Below are 19,692 nucleotides of genomic sequence, written 5' to 3'. Positions count from 1 at the left end.
CTTGCATCCATAAGAAGGCTTACAACCATCTGTAACTCTAGATACAGGGCATCCAGCTCCCACTTCTAGCTTCCAAAGGCACCAGGCACACATACATACACATACATGTATGCAAAACACTCGTGCAGATAAAAATACATGAATAAATCTTAAAAACATATTTTAAGGAAACAAGTAGGAACTTCTGTGGTTGAGAAGCTTCCCTGTCTCGTTCTGTTTTGTTTAGAGACAGGGTTTCTCTGTGTAGTCCAGATGGTCCTGGAACTCACTCTGTAGACCAGCCTGCCCTCGAAATCACAGAGATCTGCTTGCCTCTGCCTCCTAAGACACCATGCTCCCATGTCTTAACACTTTTCCCTTCAACAACAGTTGCTTCAACAATTCACTTTTTTGTGCTTGTACAGGTAGATCTGCTTTCCATCCATTCTTAAATTTTATAAACGTTCTAATGTAAAATAAGATAGACAAGGACATATTTACTATAACTTAATCTTTGGATCTACTGGCAATTTAAAATTCTACGAAAATTTTTTACCTATGCCTTCATTTCTTACTTTTTTCAATGTTAGTAAAACTGACAAAATTGTCAAATATGAAATATGGATTGTAAATATAAGACAATAATATTTACTATTTTTCATATCTGCATACATACATGCATGAGTATATATATATATATATATATATATGTATGTATGCATGCATGTAAGTCTCTTGTTTTGGCCAATTAGAGTAATAATCCAACAAATTCATAGCCTTGAGAATTGACAAACATGTAGATACTGTATATGAAAACTTAGTACTGTTGTCTTACCTCTGCTGTCTTTCTATCTTGGCTGCCATTTTAGGGTTAAGGGTGGCTTCTTCGTAGAGAGGCTGCATTACATTGGCAGGCACTGAGAAGGATGGTTGTATTTGTTGGATGTGTCTATTTTTATTAGTTCGCTGATATGCAGTGATGAGACGCCTCAACCGTGTGGTCAGAGCTGATGGAGTAGGCCAATAAACTTTATCCCCTTCCATCAATTGACCATCTATAGTTAAAGAAACTCATATCAATAACAACAATAAAACCTAAGCAGATATTGTTTAAAGCTCACAGAAGTTGAAAATTTTATACTTATATTTTTCCTTCAATCTGATTATAGGAAGTAAACCAACCAAATCTTTCATCATTAAAAAAAAAAGTTGCTGGGCATGGTAGCACACACCTTTAATCCCAGCACCTGGGACACAGAGACCATCAGATCTCTGAGTCTGAAGCAAACATAATGAGTTCCAGGACAGCCACGGCTACATAGTGAGACCCTGTCTCAAGAGGAAAAAAAAAAAAGTTTATAGCTTTAAAAAGCATTACAATATAAGAGTTGCTCAAAGTAAGAAGAATATGATGGAAGTAGAATCATGATGTTTCCTATTTGAATGGAATTTTTCTTGCACAGAAAATGCAGCTCTTGGAATTCCAGGTCTAATATATCATTTGCCTTGCAAACATTCAATGACTTAAATAAATTAAAAGCCAAACAAAAATCAATGGGATGCTTAACACCCTATGGAACATGAAATTCTTTGATTGAATTTATATCAATTTACAATCAAAGCAGTTTTAAAGCCATTAGGTAGAAAATTGTGTATTTAAATATATATTTTTAAAATCCACTATAAAGTTTGGGGATGTTGCTCAGTGGAAGACTGTTTGCATAGCAAGCATAAAGCCCTGGGGTCTATTCCCAGCACTGTATAAAACTAGGAATGATAAATATGCTTGCAATCCTAGCACTTAGGAAGATCAGATACTCAAAGTCATCTTTAGCTATTCAATAACTTCTAGATCAGCCTGGGCTATGGGAGACCCTGTCCAAAAATACAAACAAATACCAAAGCCTCAGCAAAACACCACAAAAACAAAATAACAGTAAAAACAGACCTTACTCAGTTAGCTTTGTAGAGACTGAGTAATAAGGTTGTTCCCTAATGTTCAAATGGAACTAATAAGAAATTAAATGCATCAATTCAATATCAATAATGCATTGATATTTAATGATTAACTCTAATATACAAGTTTAATAACCAAGGCATAGCCAAAGTTCAGAGCCTATAAGTTCAGAGCTAAGGATTTGCAAAAACCCAATAGTTGACCAATAGTGGTCAACATGACTACTACGAATTAGAAATATAAAAATGTGATTTGTTGATCTAATAGTTGCTGAGGATATGCATTTATAGCACTGCTAAGTGAAAACATGCAACCTACCTCCATCTGCTATGACAAGATCTCCAGGTGAGGAAACATCATCCTTAAAAAAAAAAAAAAAAAAAAGACAGACATTTGTAATAAAGTAACTGAATCAAAAAAATAGAAGGTATCAAAGTTCTTCTTTATAATAGAGACCTTTCTTTCAACAACTTTTAAAAACCTGAGCTATGAATTAACCCAGGAACTGAAATAATACTACACTCCCTAGCCCACAAAAGAATTTACATCAATCCACTTAGCAAAAACAAAACACAGTTTCTTGGTTGAGTTTTTACAATTACCATTTCTCTGTTGCCTGTGATATTTTAAATCAGTCACTAGTTACTGAAAGGACTTTCTTTTCTCTGAATCCTTCAAAGAGAGTTTCCACTCCTCGAATCCTCCTTTAGTTCTGAGCTGCCTTAGGTTTTACTGTTGAGCTGCTTTTCACATTCTATGCATCATCTCAAAAGATACACTTATCCTTATTTACCAAACTTGTTTAGCTTGACTTGCTTGTATACAGATTCAACTTTTATCTGCCAACAGAACAGTTCAACTGGGCACCCCAGTGCTGTCTTAAATTTACACTGCTGCAGTTTATTCCAATAACCACTTGTTTCTACTGTTGCAGAAAGGGCTGCAGTTAGAAGCATGGCCACCCCTCACTGCAGGTGAGCCTCTTTTGCTCTGATTGCCTTTAACCTTGCCTTGTTTGGAGCATGTATCAGGAAGTGGATTTCATATTACTAATAGTGAGGATTCATGTCTTTTCAACTGATACCTGTTGTGGATATAAACATGTTTTTGTTTTAAATCCTAGGTGTGGGATGTGGGACTGATGCAGATAGACCACAGCAGCAAACTATTTGCCTCGAGTGGGCTCTGAGAGGAGCTCTTTGCCACCTGCAGATAGTTTAAATCTGAGGACTCTCTCGAGAGAATAAATGCCAGAGTTCAGAGTGTTGGAGCTCTGAGAAAGGGCAAGGCTACTGTTGCTTCTCCTCTGCAGCTCCTGGTTGCTGTTGATGCAGTGAGACAAGAAGTTGGACTGGCTCCATGGAACCCGATGACCCTAATCAGCAGGAAACAGCTAAGAGAACTGTGGCCCCTCTTGCACTAACCATTTCTCTGTCCTACCTGGTGTTGGGGTGTTGGAAGAGACTGGGGTGGAATAAGGAGAAATATAAAAAATGTAAATAAGAGCTTTTAAAAACTATGCCCAAACTATGCCTCTTTCCAACAGTGCCCCTTCTGCATGATAGCCATCCATTCGTTTTGTGCAGGCAGATGACACGTAGCCATTATACTATCCCATCTATCAACTTTTATTCTTCCTTTGACAGTCAATATGATATTAAGGTTTATAAGGAGAAGAAACTATAGACCAGTGCTACAGGAGAAAAGGCAACACTTCCTACTGCTGGGGAAGTCCTCTACTGCTCAGCTCCCAGCGCAGCCTCTTCTGGAGCTCAGCTCCTGCTATATAAGCTGCTCTTCCTACCAATTGCTAACCTGAGTACTTTCTGGAAGAATGTCTATAGTAAGACTTTTCTTGGGAAAAGTGTTCTTGGCAACTCTAAGGCATATTTCCAGTCACTTGTAGTGATATTTCTAGTAAGATGCTCCTGTGTGGACTCATAGTAACTTGTTGGCCTATTTAGTGAGCAATGGCCATGTCTTCCCATTGTGGTCTGGATTTCATCCATACAAGGATGGGAATCACCCTTGCGGGCTCTGAGTATTATGAATGGTAGATTACCACTCTCTTAATTTTTTCACATTTATTTATGTATTATCTTTACTTATTTATGACTATGTGCATGTATGTATGTTAATCATGGTGTACATGTATAAGCCACAGGAAAACTTGAAGAAGTTTGTTCTCTCTCACCACCATTGAGGTTTCAGTAATTAGAGTTGGCAGCAAGCACCCTCATATTCTGAGCCATCTCACTGGCCCTACATCCTCCTTTTATCTAATGGTCTCATACTTATTTCACTCTTTATAAGCCAAATTCTCATTACTGAAATCCTACCCTTACAGCTAGTAATCATTTACACTAACTTTCTTTGTTTAAATTACTATGGCATTTTAGGATCCTTCTAGGCTCTATCCTTTATGGTAATCCTTTACATAGAGGTTTAATTTCTATGTTGTCAGGTTTACCTTAGTATCTACTTTTACTCAGTTTTCAGGTTTTGTCCCAAGATGTTACACTTCTTAGTTTTAAAAAAGAAGTGTAAAATTCACGCAAACCGCATTATGTTTACATGTTCAAGCCAGCCTTCATCTTGGCTTGAATGAGATGTCAGGCAATCTTAAATGATTATCTGTGATGTTTGTCAACTTGAGTTGATCACTTATTTATAAGGAATATCTAATACTGAGACTTAAAATGTGATCTAAAACATACCTCTATATCATCTTTAAAGAAAGCTGGGGCAGGTTTGTATTCTGGGTCTTCCACATCCCTGTTAGAATAACAAAAGTTCTAATTATTGTGATGGACTAATGATTTCTCAGCTTGTCTTAAAGATCAAATTGATTTCCAACACCATTAAAAAAGCCAGGTATGGCAGTACATACTTGTGATCCCAACAGTAGGAGGGCACAAAGGGTCTCTGGGGCTTGCCTACTTACCAACTTTGCCTAATCAGTGAAGCCCTAAGGAGAGACCACTCTCAAAAACAAACAAAAGTAGGCAAATCCTAAAGAATAATACTTGAAGTTGACCATGCCCTCATACACATGGTCAAGCACAGAGAAAATCAACACAAAACACATGATGATAAACCTCAGGTTGGAAGTAGGTTTGGTGGTTTAGAGCACTTGTTGCTCTTATGGCGAACCAGGTTTGATTTCTATCACCCACAAAAGTGGTTCTCAAGTCTCAATAAGTCCTGGGGATCCAAAGCCCTATTCTGACTTTTGAAGGCACCAGGGAAACAAATGTTATACATATATACATGCAAGCAAAACATATAAAGTAATAAAATAATTAAATCTAGAGGAAAAAAAGATAAACCTCACTAACAAAGATATGTTAAAGATGGAAACAAAACACAAACAGAGAATGAACATAGATACATACCCATCCATGAAGTCATTTGCTCTCTGTTCAGCAGCAACAGCTTTGTCATCAGGCTTTCCCACTCTTTCCAAGAAGCACAACGCTGGGTCTGCTCGGATGGTGTTATATTTTTCATAACCTGGAAGCACCACCAGTTACACAGGTGTAGAGGACAGAAAGAGTCGTGTAAATAGATGGATCCCTTATATGTGGAATGAATGATATATTGGGAAGGAACATTATATTCAAGTAATATAGTTAAATATGCTGTCTTGAAATAATCATATTACACAGTCTAATAATACTTATAAAAATTTTAAATGTTACAATGGAAAATAGAGGGAGGGCCCAGTAGTGGTCTTAGCACCTGTGTTAGGCTGGTAACAAAAGCCTTTAATTTCTGCTCATGCTGGTCCAACATTCACTTTTGCATGACTTGGGCTTTGCATGCACAGGCACACACACATCATTAAAAATAAAATCTTAAACAATAAGAATAAAAACAGAGCTGCAGAGTTGGTTCAACAATCAGAGCGCTGTTATTCTTGCTGAAGACCCAGGTTCGGTTCCCAGCACCCACACAGAGTCTCACAACCATCCTTAATTCTGACTCCAGGAAATCTGGTGCCACCTTCTGGCATCTGAAGGTGCCAGGCACACATGTAGAGCACATACATTCATGGAGACAAAACACTCAAATATAAAATAATAAATACAGGTAAAAAAAACAACAAATACATATAAAACAATAAGATAAACTGATCATATGCAAAGTTCACATAACTCTTCCTAAGAGAGGAAACTGTGTAAGACTGACAGCCCAGAGGACAGTCTATGGTCTTAATGATTATATGTGGTGTGTGTGTGTGTGTGTGTGTGTGTGTGTGTGACTGGAGCAAAACTGTAAGTGAAAACCATAAACTAAGAAACAGTGGGATTCCTTCATCCATAGAAAGTTCTCTTCCCCATCCCCCCTTACCTTACTTACCATGCTTAAAAACCCCAATAAGAAGTGACTTATCAGCATCAAAGTCCCACCACGCAGCAGGAACCTCTGAATGGTCTGGCTCTGGTACCCACACATCAATGTCACTTAAAAACAGCACAACATTGTGAAATTTATAAATATGTATAAAGGAGGCAAAGGGTATAAATGACACAACATCAACAAAGATACCATGAAATGAACTAACATTCATCACATTCAACAAAACAAATACATTTCAGCCACCGTTACTATCTGGTTTCTCATAAGACACTCTTCTCACCCACATACACAAAGCACTTCTCCGGAATGTTATGGTAGTGAATAGCTGGGTAAAAAAATCTTATGGTCAAATACGTTGAATATGAGAAAATAGGTTCTAAAGGGTCAAAGGAACTGCTTTGTGTTGCAAAACAAAGTTATGGCTCATCCAAGATCAGTTTGTATTAAGAAGATCACACTTAAACTTTAGGCTTTTGATTCACAATTTAATGAAACCATACAAAGCACTACTTTTGTATTTATATAACCAGTATTCTGATATAAAATGACAACGTCAGATTATTACAGACTCTGATAATAATCCATAAATTTTGGCAATTTGGTTGCTTTCATGAGTAGGAAAGAGCTGGTGAACTCATGTCCTCCCTCCTACCCTGTGAGACGATTCTCCCTGAAGCGTTCTCCAAACAACACAGGTGACACACTAAAGTGGCCTGTAGGTCTGTTAATTTCTTCATCAGTGATTCAAAACATGTATAGGCTAAAAGATACATTCCTAGTATTTGATGATTGGGAAGTATCATGTGTGTGTCCGTGTTTGTGTGCACATTTCCTGATGTTCAGTAGTCAAAGAGTAGAAACTGAATGGGGTATAAAAAAAAAGACTGAGAATTTTGCTACTTGATTTCATGAAAACTATCAATTTTTTAAGATTAAGAGAGATAATATAATACAAACTAATGCCATCTCCATCTTAACTGGTAATAATTAAGTTCTATGACAAATGTTCTTTTGTAATTTGGCTGTCCTATAAAATGAAGCTGACAAATGGTCTGTGTGCTCTTGGACTAGGTAAAGAACTCTTTATGTGATCAGAAATTGCATTGAAAAAGAAGGTGTGGACAATGAAAAGAAAGCATTCCAAGTGCTTTGTAAATAAAGAACAAGCAGCTCATTTTTGTTGTTCACAATTGTTTTCAGAAGTATTTAGTCCGCGGTGAAACTGTGGGTTAAACAACCTCTAACCTGTCAGCAGTTAAGCAGATGCTTTTTAATAACTTTGCTATAAAACATGCCAAAACTGGAAAATGTGGGGGTTAGTAGAAAAAGAGAGAGAGAAAAAAATAATTTTCTTAATATTTGTCAAAAGTTAAAAAAGATAATGAAACATAGCTAAAGTATGTTTATTTTTGTTGGAGTTTCTAACTCAAAGGAGAAAACAGAAAACTGGAGCAGACAGTCTGACTTGTTCACCACCAGGTGGCGCAGTAAGTCCAGCCCACTGTGATAAACAGATCAGAAATGTTCCTGCTTAGGAAAACATCAATCAGTAGTATACATACAGTTCATGGTTCAAACTTGAGTGCCACGTGAACATGAGGTGTTTGTAAACTGTGCAAAAGGAAAGTAACACAGACTTTCATCTGCTGTTTATTTTGGCAATTTGGTTGCTTTCATGAGTAGGAAAGAGCTGGTGAATTCATGTCTTCCCTCCTACCCTGTGAGACGATTCTCCCTGAAGCGTTCTCCAAAGAACACAGGTGCAGTAATTTATGATCAATGGCATGATACAGAATTAGAGTATGTGCCCCAACAGACTTGGAAAGACAGAAAGACAGTCCACATGACTAAGGAAAAGAAGGAGTCAAACAGAACAAGGAAAGAAGGAAAATATTCTAAGTAAAAGTATCCAATCACAGCATCTGTGAGAAATGTAATTTTGAAGTAAGAAATAGACACAGGCTTGAGATAGAGATCTGAGCATATTAGGATAGAAATAAAAGCTTAAGCCACCAAGATGACAAACCCCAAATAATTACAGCTGAGCGGCAGGTGATGTGTGATAGCTAATCTCAAATGTCAAGCTGATGTGCTCTAGATGACCCAGGAGAGAAGCTTGTGGGGATTATTCTAAATGACCAGCAGAGGGAAAAGCTGTTCACTCTTAGTAGCACCATTCCCTGAGCTTGGATCCTAAACTGTATAGAGGAAAGTGAGCTGAGCACAGGTGCTCATTACTCTCTGCTTCCTGGCTGAGACAGTCACATGGCCAGCTGCTTCAAGTTCCTGCTGTGCTCCCCTCCTCAACATGATGAATATACTTTTCAAAAGAAGTTAGTCTATGAAATTAAAGAGAGGAATATGGTAGACATGATATTGTGTTCAAAAGTGATGCATTTGTTATACAATTTGCATTTAAGATAAGGGAGATATAAACTTGATAAGACCCAAAGAGAAATAGATTTGTTTTTAAAAAGAAAAGTATGGAACAATCAACAGAGCAGTGAATAGGAGACAGTGACTAGGAACTGGTGGGTATAGGAAGTAGAATGAATACCTATGGAAAATAATATTTTTAAAAAGCAATGAAAGAAAAAAGTAAAAAAGAAATAAAAAGTAGAAAAGAAAGAAAAAAGGAAAGAATTTACAGCTGTATTCACTGTCTATGCTAAGAAATACTTTTGTGCAATCATGAAAAGAAAGATTAATTAGAATGGGCTAATAAAAAAGTTCGAAGAAAGAAGTAGAAACATAAAACACAGGAATATGTTGAGAAGAGCAGCATAAAAATGGAGCGGTAAGATACATATTATGGTTGTAGACGTTCTTTCCCTTTTTATGTTAAGTGAGTAATATGAAAATGTGGGTACAAGAGAGAAAGGAAAGGGCTCAGAAAAGAAAGATTACTGCAGAAGCAAGGTTCTTAAGAAAACAGGAAAGATGTGCTCCAAGGCAGTAAACTGGCAAAGCAGAGATATTTCTACTGCTATATGAGGGGACGGCTAGAGAGACACAGATGTGCACAGGTCTTGGCTGCTAATTTTTTTCTGTGAAATATTATTAGACATTATTGGTGATTTGGAAGGGTGCTTTGAAGAGACAGGTACAAATAATTCTCTTAAAAACGAAGAAAAGGAGTTTACTAGCCAATGTGGTTAAATAGTCTGTACCTCATTTCATCTGATTTTGAATACTCATGGATTAGAAGGAAATCTATTTCCCATTATGTGTGGCTTTTTTCTAGCCATGTTCAGTTGCTTAGAGAAAGGCAATAAATAGGTGAATAATTTAGTTTCACCTAACCTAAAATTACAATAGGTATATGAAAAAGAGAGACAGGCAAGTAATAGGGTTAAGGAATTCAGTTAATATCCTGGAGAATAAAACTAAATTATGAGAGAAAAGAGAGGGACATGAAAGGTAATGTATAGTGACTAAGTGGTGAGAAGATCCTGTGATGAGGCTAAAAAGTTATAAGGACAAATACCCATCTCCTTCCCTGCTCCCTCCGCCAGACAGGGTTCTCTGTGTAGCTCTGGCTATCCTAGACTCACTTTGTAGACCAGGCTGGCCTCAAACTCACAGATAAACCTGTCCCTACTTTCCAAGTGCTGGAATTAAAGGCTTGTTTCACTGCACCTGGCTAAGTACCCAAGTCTTAAGAGAGTTGGAAAGAAAGAAGCAATGGTCAAAAGTCACCCTCAGTGGGATAGAGTGTACAAGCATACATGTGACAGAGAAAGATGACTGTCTGTACAACAGAAACAGGTCAAGAGCCCAGGAGCCCAGGGTGCTGCTAGGGTCTCAGGTAGCCACTGTATTAGAAGAAAACAAGAAAAGAATGAGCACAGGATAGTTAAGTTTCTATTTGTTGCTGGAAGCTGAGGTTATTCTGCTTGATGGCTTCCTTACACTTAGTTCCTGAGAAGGGGTTAAATAAATAGGTGGTCGAGGTGTGTACTAGTACAAGCTTAAAACAGATGCTGCAGAGAGCAGAGGAGAAACCAACACACTGCTCATAGTTAAGAAGCAAGATGAAACAAGAAATGGAAAATTCCTACTAGCACCTCCTTGGCGACTTATCTAAGCACGCATCAAAGCGTAGTCTCATTTCTGTTCACTGATACCATAAGCTGCTTATGGATGAATATTCATTTTTCTTTATCTTCAGTGTTTCACAGTGCCTGAAAGTACCCAGAATTGGTCCTGGGCCAGAGGCACAGACGGGTGGTAAAGCACTCGCGCAGCATACACAACACCCTGGGTTTGATCGCAGAAACACACACGTACACACACAGCCCAGCAGTTTCTGAAGAAAAGAACCAATCACCTATTTCATGGGTCACTGCCTGAATGGCATTTGGCTACATACAATTCTTCAAGTTAGTACTACCATTTTTCTTGTGGCATTTTATAACAAAGCCAACAATGAGAGTAATAGAAAAAAGGCAAGGGGATTCTCTATAGCTAGGGGATTTTCCTCCACTGAATGAAAGAGCCATGCAATTTTCTGTCCCTGTATAATTTTTGCTTTATTGTGTTACTAAAACATTTAAATTACCTTGCATCAACTCCGTCAAATACTTTTTGACACTCATTTCCAATGACTTCTTGCTTTAGGTAGTACAGCATCCTTACACGAAGCAAGACTCTATAAGTAAGTAAGTAAATAAACAAATAAATACACATATAAATGAATAAAAGAGCCAAAGGAGACAAAGATATTATTAACTAAAAAAAAAAAAAAAGGGGGGGGGGGGGAGGTATCTATAGACTTTGGATAATTTTTTGTTTTGTTTGTTTGTTTGAGAGAGGATTTGCTATGCAGCTTTAGGTGGCCTGGAACTTGCTGAGTAGAACTATAGATGAAGTTGCCTTCCACCACTTTCCCACTACCAGAAAACAGGTGTGTGCACTACTCCTTGACTATATAGTCTTTTAATATTAAGGTAATGATTATGTATGATCAAAAGACCCTCATTACCAATGCTACCCAAAAGAAACTGCAGGGAAGAGACAATTTTATCTGGAGATTAATATTTTTTTGCTGATATATATAAGATGTTTCATGATTACTGAAGGTACCATATGCAGCTAAGACCTTAGACATGCTATCACTAGACTTTATATATAGGTTTTATATCAGTACATTAAAGAAAGTAAATGTTTAACAAACAATTTCAAGGCTACCCTCCACCTACTTGTTGCAGTGGTGCTTTACATGTTTCTTGTAACCCTCGTCTTGAAGGAGCTGCTCAGGATTATACTTTCGAAGCCACTCTGCTTTCTGTATATCAAACGAGCTTGTCTGAGTCTTTACTTTCTTCCCCTTTCGGCCCCTGGGCACAGGAGCTGAGAGGCCTGTTAAGATGAAAAGTACAACTGAAATCAGAAATAACTTGAATAAAAAGCTCTGACTTGAAAGATTTTTCCCCCCAATGCAAGAGAGTGCTAGAGACTTTCTGGAGTCCCTGCATATTATGCAGAGGTCTTTAGAACAGTAATGGTAATAGTACTGACATGGTCTCAAGTCAAACACAATTCACATGGTTTTATAAGATTAAGTCAAATTTCACAAATAGAGTCAATGCTCATTTTGGTTTTGTCTGGCTTCATAACCAAACCCTCTCTTTTACTGTAGATTCACTAGTTGTAAAATTTCTCCTCTTGTTTTCCAGAATTTGCTTTATTCATAACATGGAACAGTCCAGCTTTGAGACAGCTCAGGTCATTTTTATGTCCTTGAGAGTTTTATGTGAATTTCTTTAAAGAATGAAAGATTATCACTGTTCAAGTTATCACATGTGCCACACTCACTCAGTTTTCCAGAAAATGAAATCAACTACAACTGAAGTCCATACAGTCCTTTTGGTTCTATCCCAGGAACCAGCAATAAATGAATTCATGCTTATTCCTTATGTATCATACTACATACGCTTATGAAATGTTTGGTATTTGTTGTATGATGTTGCTTCTAGGTCTTATGTCTTGCCACTTACTTATGAAGCATAGAAGCTGTAGGATGTATTCGCGCTAACTCGTGAGGACTTAGTTCAGCAGCTTTAACTGTACTGTAGTAATTTACAGTGTGATCAGGGGGCTCATTTTATTAACCTCCAAGATGGCTGATTTGTTTCACTCTTAATTCTTGACAATTAATGATGCCATTTTGACTATGCCATTTGATTTTTACCTTATTGGTAAATAGAACCAGTAAATTAAAAGAAAGTTTCTTTTCATTTTTAAAAATTATCTTTTAAGCTATAGACAGGTGGTAGGGGAGGAGAACTGCCCCTTTCAGTAGACTAGTAGAAGAGAATGGGGGAAAAGAGAGAAGGAGGGTGGGACTGGGAGGAGTTGAGAGAGCGGGCTACAATCAGGATATTCAATGAATAAATTGTGAAAAATAGATAAACAAATAAATAAAAGAAACTCAAAAGAATACACTTCATTATGAAGGAATGGGTAGAGCTTGTGACTATAGGATCAAGAGGTTAATTTTGTGGGAGTTTGGCAGCTATTATATTTAGTTTTGCACCTGGTCTTTAGTCTTCTTCCTTTAGGATTGCCCTAGCAGTGCATATACTTATTTCCAACCTTCACACCTCATACAAACACTCTTTACTCTCTCCAGAAAAAAGCATCAGACCGCCTAGAATCTGGCTATAAGTGACTAGGGTGCTAGGGACCTGACCTCCTTTAAGCAGCTGTCTTCACAGCCCTTATCTTTTCATGTCCATTTTTAGAGGTTCCTGATGTCACAAATTCTTGTGTGAAACACATCAGAGTTTTTTCCTTTTTCAACCAGTGAGCTAAGATTTTTTCAATTCTTTCAATGTTAATAAAATTGCCAGCACCTCTATTTGCTTCCATGTTCCTAAAATCTTATTGCTATTTCTCCTCCCACTCTCCCTATTTTTGAAGGTTTATGCCTATTTTTAAAATGTGGACTACAAGCATATACAAAAGCAGATGGAACAGTATGATGGAATCCTCATATTCTACTATCCAATTTCAATAACCATTAATGCCTGGACAATTTGTTTAATCTATACTTTCTCCAACCCCTCATAAATCAAAGGTAGCTTTCATTTAATTCATTAATCTATTTGTTACCTTTATCTAAAAGACTAGGTGTCACTAAACACGTCTGGAAATGGAGTAATAAATACTTTTAATATTGTATATTTTAATGTACAATCATCTAATAAAGATAATAAATTTTCCCTGGGTTGTTTGTCTCAGTCATGATATAAATTAAGGCTCCTAAATGTAACAGGTTGCTAAGACACATCTCTTTTAAGTTACAGTGAGTTTTCTTAGTGCTCCTAATACTGGGGACAGATAGTTCGTTGCTGGTAGGAACTGTCTATGTACGCCTAGAATTCCCATTAGATACCTACAACATGCTTAAAGACAAGATGTTTAATAGTGGGTGGGAGGGCTGGGGCACAGGATTATCTCCAGTTGAGACCTACTGGTGTACAGATTGTCTCCCTCAACCATTCCCAGTCCTGCAATTAATTTGTTGAAAAAGTGAAGTCTTCTGTTCTATAGAGATGATCAACCTTATATTTCCTCCTTTATTTTATACATGAGTTTTTAGGGAAGAGTGTAATCATGTTTGTGTGATTTTTTTTTTCACCATTACCAAAATGCTAGTTCTTCAAATCAATAATTTATCTCCTAAACTGACCATCCCATCCAAAACAAATGCTTGCTGCTGTGCTATTCTGGAAGAATATAATGGTTACAGCAGTACTTCAAAGAGTTTATTACAACCTGTAGCTTTAGTTAATTTATATATATCCTATGTCTATCCTCCTAGCTTAAATGAAAGGTTGTAGAGCTTAGGAATCTTCTCTCTCTCTCTTTAAATACAACACATACATTATACAAGAATATATTCTAGACAAGGATTAAATATTTTGTGATTCAGAAGAACAAAACTATAACATACAGCCTGGAGTCCAGGACAGCCAGGGCTACATGGAGAAACCCTGTCTCAAAAGAACAAAATAAAGTGAGACTATAGCATAATTTTACAAGCATAGAAATTTTTCCTTTTTATAGAAAGTGAAATTGTTTTTATGGTAAGATTTTATTATATATACAAAGGAACATTCTGTTATCAAAGCTGTGAAGAAAAACACTTGATATACCAATGATAGTATTACAAACTAGTTACTTTAGACAGCAAAGTATTACTGTTTCACATACTCCAACAGACATACCGATCCTGGGGACTCTATTAAAAAACAGATTATGATTCAAAGTCTAAGGCCTTAAAGTTCTGTGCTTATAAGATCCCAGGAGATGATATGATTGACCCAAAGACCATTTAAGGTACTAACGACACAAAGACCCTCAATAGAGAACGATTTACCCACAGGTATGAGGAGTATGCAGAGCTCCTTCCTGCACTTGTTTTCGACTGTGCCAAACTGGAACAGAATGCCTACCACTTAAGAAACTACAAGTCAAACACCCATACCATGGAGTACCAAGAAAAAGATAAGAAATGAGACACAACTACATAGACTTATCTTGATATACAGTGAGTTCAACAGTTTGCAAAGTGATACAAATTTACCAGTAACATAAAACATCCCCTGCCCCAATCTACAATATTGGAATTTTCTGAAGCTCGACTTTTGAGAGTAAAGGTTAAGGTCTTTAATACTATCCATATTACTTTAAATTTTTACATGAGATACATTAAGTATTATTGATACAAGATTATTTTTAAAGAAACATATACTTGCCTAAGTGATTTTGTAGCTCCCGTGTTTGGCCATCTTCAGTGGGAGTGATGAGATCCCATATAAAACCTTTAATTTTCTCATCACCTCGATAGTGAATGAGGCAATAGGCCAAAAGAGCTCGGCAAATGATTTCTACATCATGTTCGTTCAGCTGCCGTTTAAAACGTCCATGAGATAGAATCTCTCTCCATCGGCCCCACCTGGTTAAAAAAGGGACCATCACAGAAATACTGGCTTCAGTCTGGGCAAAAAATATAACTCATGCATAAAAGCCATAAAAAGGTAAAATTATGTCATTATAAAGTTTTACTAATGCTTTCTCTTGAGCATAGAGCAAAGAAAAATGAGATAAATTGACACTGCTTTGTATTACTAAATTGAGTGAGGAGCATGACGTGACTCACTCAAAACATTGTGAAGACAGTACAATACATACTAAACATGGAAACTTAGGATATTTTAAAATAGATTTTATTGATTCTAATAATATTGAAAATAGTATTTAAGTTTGTATATAATTAATTATGACAAATACTAAGCATAACATTCTTACCCATAAACCAGCAGGTTTTTCTCAACTCTAAAGCATTCAGTTCTTCCGTAGCCATTGGACCGGTCACAGGGTCTCCGGAGTTTGGGTTTTTCTTCTCCTTCACTTTCAGCTTCAGATAATTCAGCCAATTCATCTTTTGTGGCACTAAAGGGTCTCGTTTGCTTCCTAATTCTTGGGGTGTCGATAACTAAACTATTCTGTAAAATTTAATGTCACATTTAAGGAAGGTGCTTTAACTATTTACAAAAAAACTTTCAACTTTTTTCACTTTTTAAAATTCATTCATATTTTTATAAATTATAGTTTATTCACTTTGTAGCCCCACTGTAGCCCCTCCCTCATCCCCTCCCAATCCTACCCTTCCTTCCTCATCTCCTCCCTTGCCCCTCCCCAAGTCCACTGATAGGCTAGGGTCAGAGGAAAGGGGGGAAGGGCCTCGCCTATCAAGTCTCATCAGGACTGGCTACATTGTTCAACTTTTAAATTACAAAAACAATAGTTATAGAAAAAAAAAATTGGTAACTAACAGATCAACTACCCTATCAAGTCATACTTTCGGGCTGGAGAGATGGCTCAGAGGTTAAGAGCACTGGCTGCTCTTCCAGAGGTCCTGAGTTCAATTCCCAGCAACCACATGGTGGCTCATGACCATCTATAGTAAGATCTGGTGCAGAGGCGTACATGCGAGTATAACACTATATATATAATTAATAAATAAAATACTTTCTTTTAAAAGTGTTGTGATAAATGTATAATTTATATCATATAATACATGGACTAAAAACAATTGGCATTTTCTATCATTAGTATAAAAATTACTGTGCTTCTATAATAACAATAATATATTTTAGGCTCGATTTCAACTTTACAATTTGTTTTACCTAAAACTAATTAATGACTTAATTTGGGTTCCTTACAACTTCAGAATAAATAATGCTAAAGAAAATCATTTTTGATCTAAGTTTATCTTAAAGACAAAAGGAAAATAAAATGTGGAGGAATTGAAATGCTATTCAAATGTTATGAATATTTTGCATAGCTAGAAATGTTTAGTTCTTTACAAAATAATTATGCTAATATATAAAGGCAAGGCAATGTCTCAATCCCTCATGACCAATTCAGTTTAACTCATTCAGTGTAACTCATGTGTCTGCTTCTCAAATTAGGTACTATTGATACAAAGATCATTAAGATCGTTTCTGCTTAAAAGGAATCCAAAGTTTTGGCAGTCAAATATATGTGTTAAAAATAAATACTATTCAGGATACAATGTTTTACAAGACAAGAAAAGTATAAACGCGGGCTGGGAGTTAAGGTATAAAGAGTTTTTAAAGAATTGGAATTTTTTAAGGTAGGCGCTATCATTACAAGCAAGGAAACAAGGGAACCCAAATGGCACCAGATACTTAGGAAAGCCTTAGAGCAGAAAAGGGTACACAGTGGCAGAGGAAGCCAGGATCAAAGGATAAAGTCCTGGTGTATTTTATTTTGTACACAGTACACTGTACTTAAAGGAGACATATATAATGTTGATGTCTCTTATTATAGACAAGTAATCTTTGCTAAGTTTCTCTGGTAGAAAGCTGCTAGTTTTGCTTGTCTAATTAACATATTATAGAAAGTATACATAGAGAACACAGAAATATCCTGTTTGTTTTTTTAAAGATTTATTTATGTATATGAGAGGTGTGTCTGTATGTACACTTGCATACCAGGGGGAATCTAATCCCATTGCAGATGGGTGAGAGCTACCATGTATTTGCTGGGAACTGAACTCCAGACCTCTGGAGGAATAGCTAATGTTCTCAAACACTGAGCCATTTCTCTAGTCACTCCTCCCCTCCTTAAACAACTCATTAATTTTAAAACTCATTAAAGGACTTATCTGCTATAATTATTATCATAGTGGAGTAGAGATGATTTTATATTTTCCTCATTTCTTCTACAATTATTAATTGGACTTTTTATAAGGAAGAATTGTCTGTTTTCCTTTTCCCAAGTTTTTTTCTTCTTTCTTTCCTTTTCTTTAATGATTTGTATCTGAATACTTATTCAGATGTATTCTGCTCATCTTCTTTTAAGATTTTGATGACTTTTTATATGACAGAAATATACTTTCATATGTACATCTGCTATAAGCAATAATCACTCTAATGACATTTTCATAAACACTTACTCTGCCACTGATGGTATCTATATCTATTTCTGCTTTCTTGGCCCATTTTTGCCAGAAGTTGGGATCATCTAAAGAAATATCTGTCCGGTTTCCAGATGCTACAAAACTTGCCTGAAATATATAATAAAGTTTTTAAAATACTTAGACTTTGAGAAGAAAAAAACCTTTGAAAATAAACCATTATCTCTTTGCATTTACTGTACACAGAATGTGAATTTGGCATATAAACACTCAAGACATGTTCCAATACAGTGATCTGAAATGTAAGAGCATTTGTTTAAGACAAATAATTTTCAATACCAATACAGGCTACAGTTTAGGAGGAGAAATAAGTTACTATTGTGGGTCAACTTGAAAGCATCCAATAAACAAAGATAATATCTTCTTTTTAGCACCAAATTACATAAGACAGAAGTATACTCTCTAAAATACTAAGAGAGCATTAAGAAATTATGATAGAATTATCCAGGTATGGTTGCACATGCCTTTAATCACAGCACTCAGGAGGCAGAGGCAACAGATTTTTCTGAGTTTTAGGCCAGCCTGGTCTAAGTTCCAGGACAGCCAGAACTAGGTAGAGAGACCCTGTGTCAAAGAAACAAAACAAAACAAAACAAAACACAACAAAGAAGAAAAAAAGAAGTTATGGTAGAACTTAATCTATGGCTCCCGGACAGCACTTGTGCTCCCCATGTAGCAAATAAATAATTAAAATTTTAAATCATATACTTGTGTTTGTGTGTTATGTGTATATAGTGTATGTGCGTACTGTGTAAATGTGGAGGAGAGAGGTCACTTTCACCTTCCACTCAGAACTCATTGATTAGCTAGGCAGCCTGACCAGCTAGCTTCAGGGCTTCTCTTGTGCTAAGCGTGCAGCTGTGTGCCATGTAGCCCTGCTTTGTTACTGTGTATTTTTAACCTAGTAGATGGAAACCCGAACTCAGGTCCTCATGCTTGTATAGCAGGCACTTTAACGACTGAGCAAATCTCCTCAAATTGTCTCATATGTTCTTACCTGTCTCTCCCTACCAAGGTGACAAGCACATTTGTGTGGGTTCTGATGATTAAACTCATGTCCTTGTGCTTACAAGGTTGGTATTATATCGACTGGGCCATTCCTCTATCCAACCTTCTATTACATGATGTAATCTTTAGTCTCTAAACTCCTTTTGTTTCCAATATTTTTCTGATTAATGGGTACAGCTGTTTCTGGTTATTACATGTATTCCATTTTATGAACATGAGAAGAGTACATATAAAACTTGGTATGAGATCAGTACAAATGGAGTAAAGATTATCAATTATCAGGGTGGAGACTTGGCTCAGTTGGTAGAGCACTTGCCTAGCATGCAGAAATGCCTGGGTTTGATACCTAGCACATCATAAAACTGGCTATGGAAGGTGGCACACCATTGTGATCACAGCTCTCTACAAGGCAAAGCAGCAAAATCAGATGCTCAATGCTATCCTTGGATCCACTGCAAGTTTGAAGGCAGCCTGGATTACAGGACAGCCTCTCTCAGAACAAAGCAAAACAAAACAAAAACCACAAGTGGTTATTTGACTTAATTTAGTATGTTCAAAGATGAAACAAAAAATAAATATTTTTAGAAAGTAAGATGTGAACATCACTGCCACCTTATAAATTAGGAACCTATGGTGGCTGCTCTAGTTGTCAACTTAACTATATCATGAGTTAACGAAAACCCAAATTGCTTGCTGGGAGCAAGTGTGAGGGATTTTTCTCTTAATTAAAGCATTTGAAGTGGGAATATCACTTTTAATATGGATCGTAGAGGTGGGAAGACCCATTTTAAACCTGGGCCACACATTTTGTGGAAGCCTACATAAAGGACACGGAAGAAAGAAGCTCTTTTAACCTGTTTGCTTTCATCCT

At 36.6% G+C, this 19,692-nt stretch overlaps 1 protein-coding gene across 7 annotated transcripts in view; it reads right to left on the bottom strand.

Moving 5' to 3' along the window:
- Chd9 (chromodomain helicase DNA binding protein 9) overlaps nucleotides 1–19,692 on the bottom strand; it is a 208,022-nt gene that overhangs the window by 24,995 nt on the left and 163,335 nt on the right. For all 7 annotated transcript variants that reach the window (XM_055620763.1, XM_055620762.1, XM_055620761.1 and 4 more), the window contains 10 exons: nucleotides 17,793–17,903; nucleotides 15,617–15,813; nucleotides 15,064–15,263; nucleotides 11,500–11,659; nucleotides 10,860–10,949; nucleotides 6,299–6,402; nucleotides 5,332–5,449; nucleotides 4,654–4,711; nucleotides 2,255–2,297; nucleotides 815–1,034 (listed from right to left, as the gene is read on the bottom strand). In XM_055620763.1, coding sequence (XP_055476738.1) covers nucleotides 815–1,034; nucleotides 2,255–2,297; nucleotides 4,654–4,711; nucleotides 5,332–5,449; nucleotides 6,299–6,402; nucleotides 10,860–10,949; nucleotides 11,500–11,659; nucleotides 15,064–15,263; nucleotides 15,617–15,813; nucleotides 17,793–17,903 — 1,301 coding nt within the window. The remainder of the gene's footprint in view (nucleotides 1–814; nucleotides 1,035–2,254; nucleotides 2,298–4,653; nucleotides 4,712–5,331; nucleotides 5,450–6,298; nucleotides 6,403–10,859; nucleotides 10,950–11,499; nucleotides 11,660–15,063; nucleotides 15,264–15,616; nucleotides 15,814–17,792; nucleotides 17,904–19,692) is intronic.

The sequence above is a fragment of the Psammomys obesus genome, unplaced genomic scaffold, assembly GCF_907164565.1.
Source record: "Psammomys obesus unplaced genomic scaffold, mPsaObe1.curated_primary_1811, whole genome shotgun sequence".
Lineage (NCBI taxonomy): Eukaryota > Metazoa > Chordata > Mammalia > Rodentia > Muridae > Psammomys > Psammomys obesus.
The sequence above is the reverse complement of the archived record's forward strand: the minus strand, read 5'-3'. Positions and strand labels throughout refer to the sequence as shown.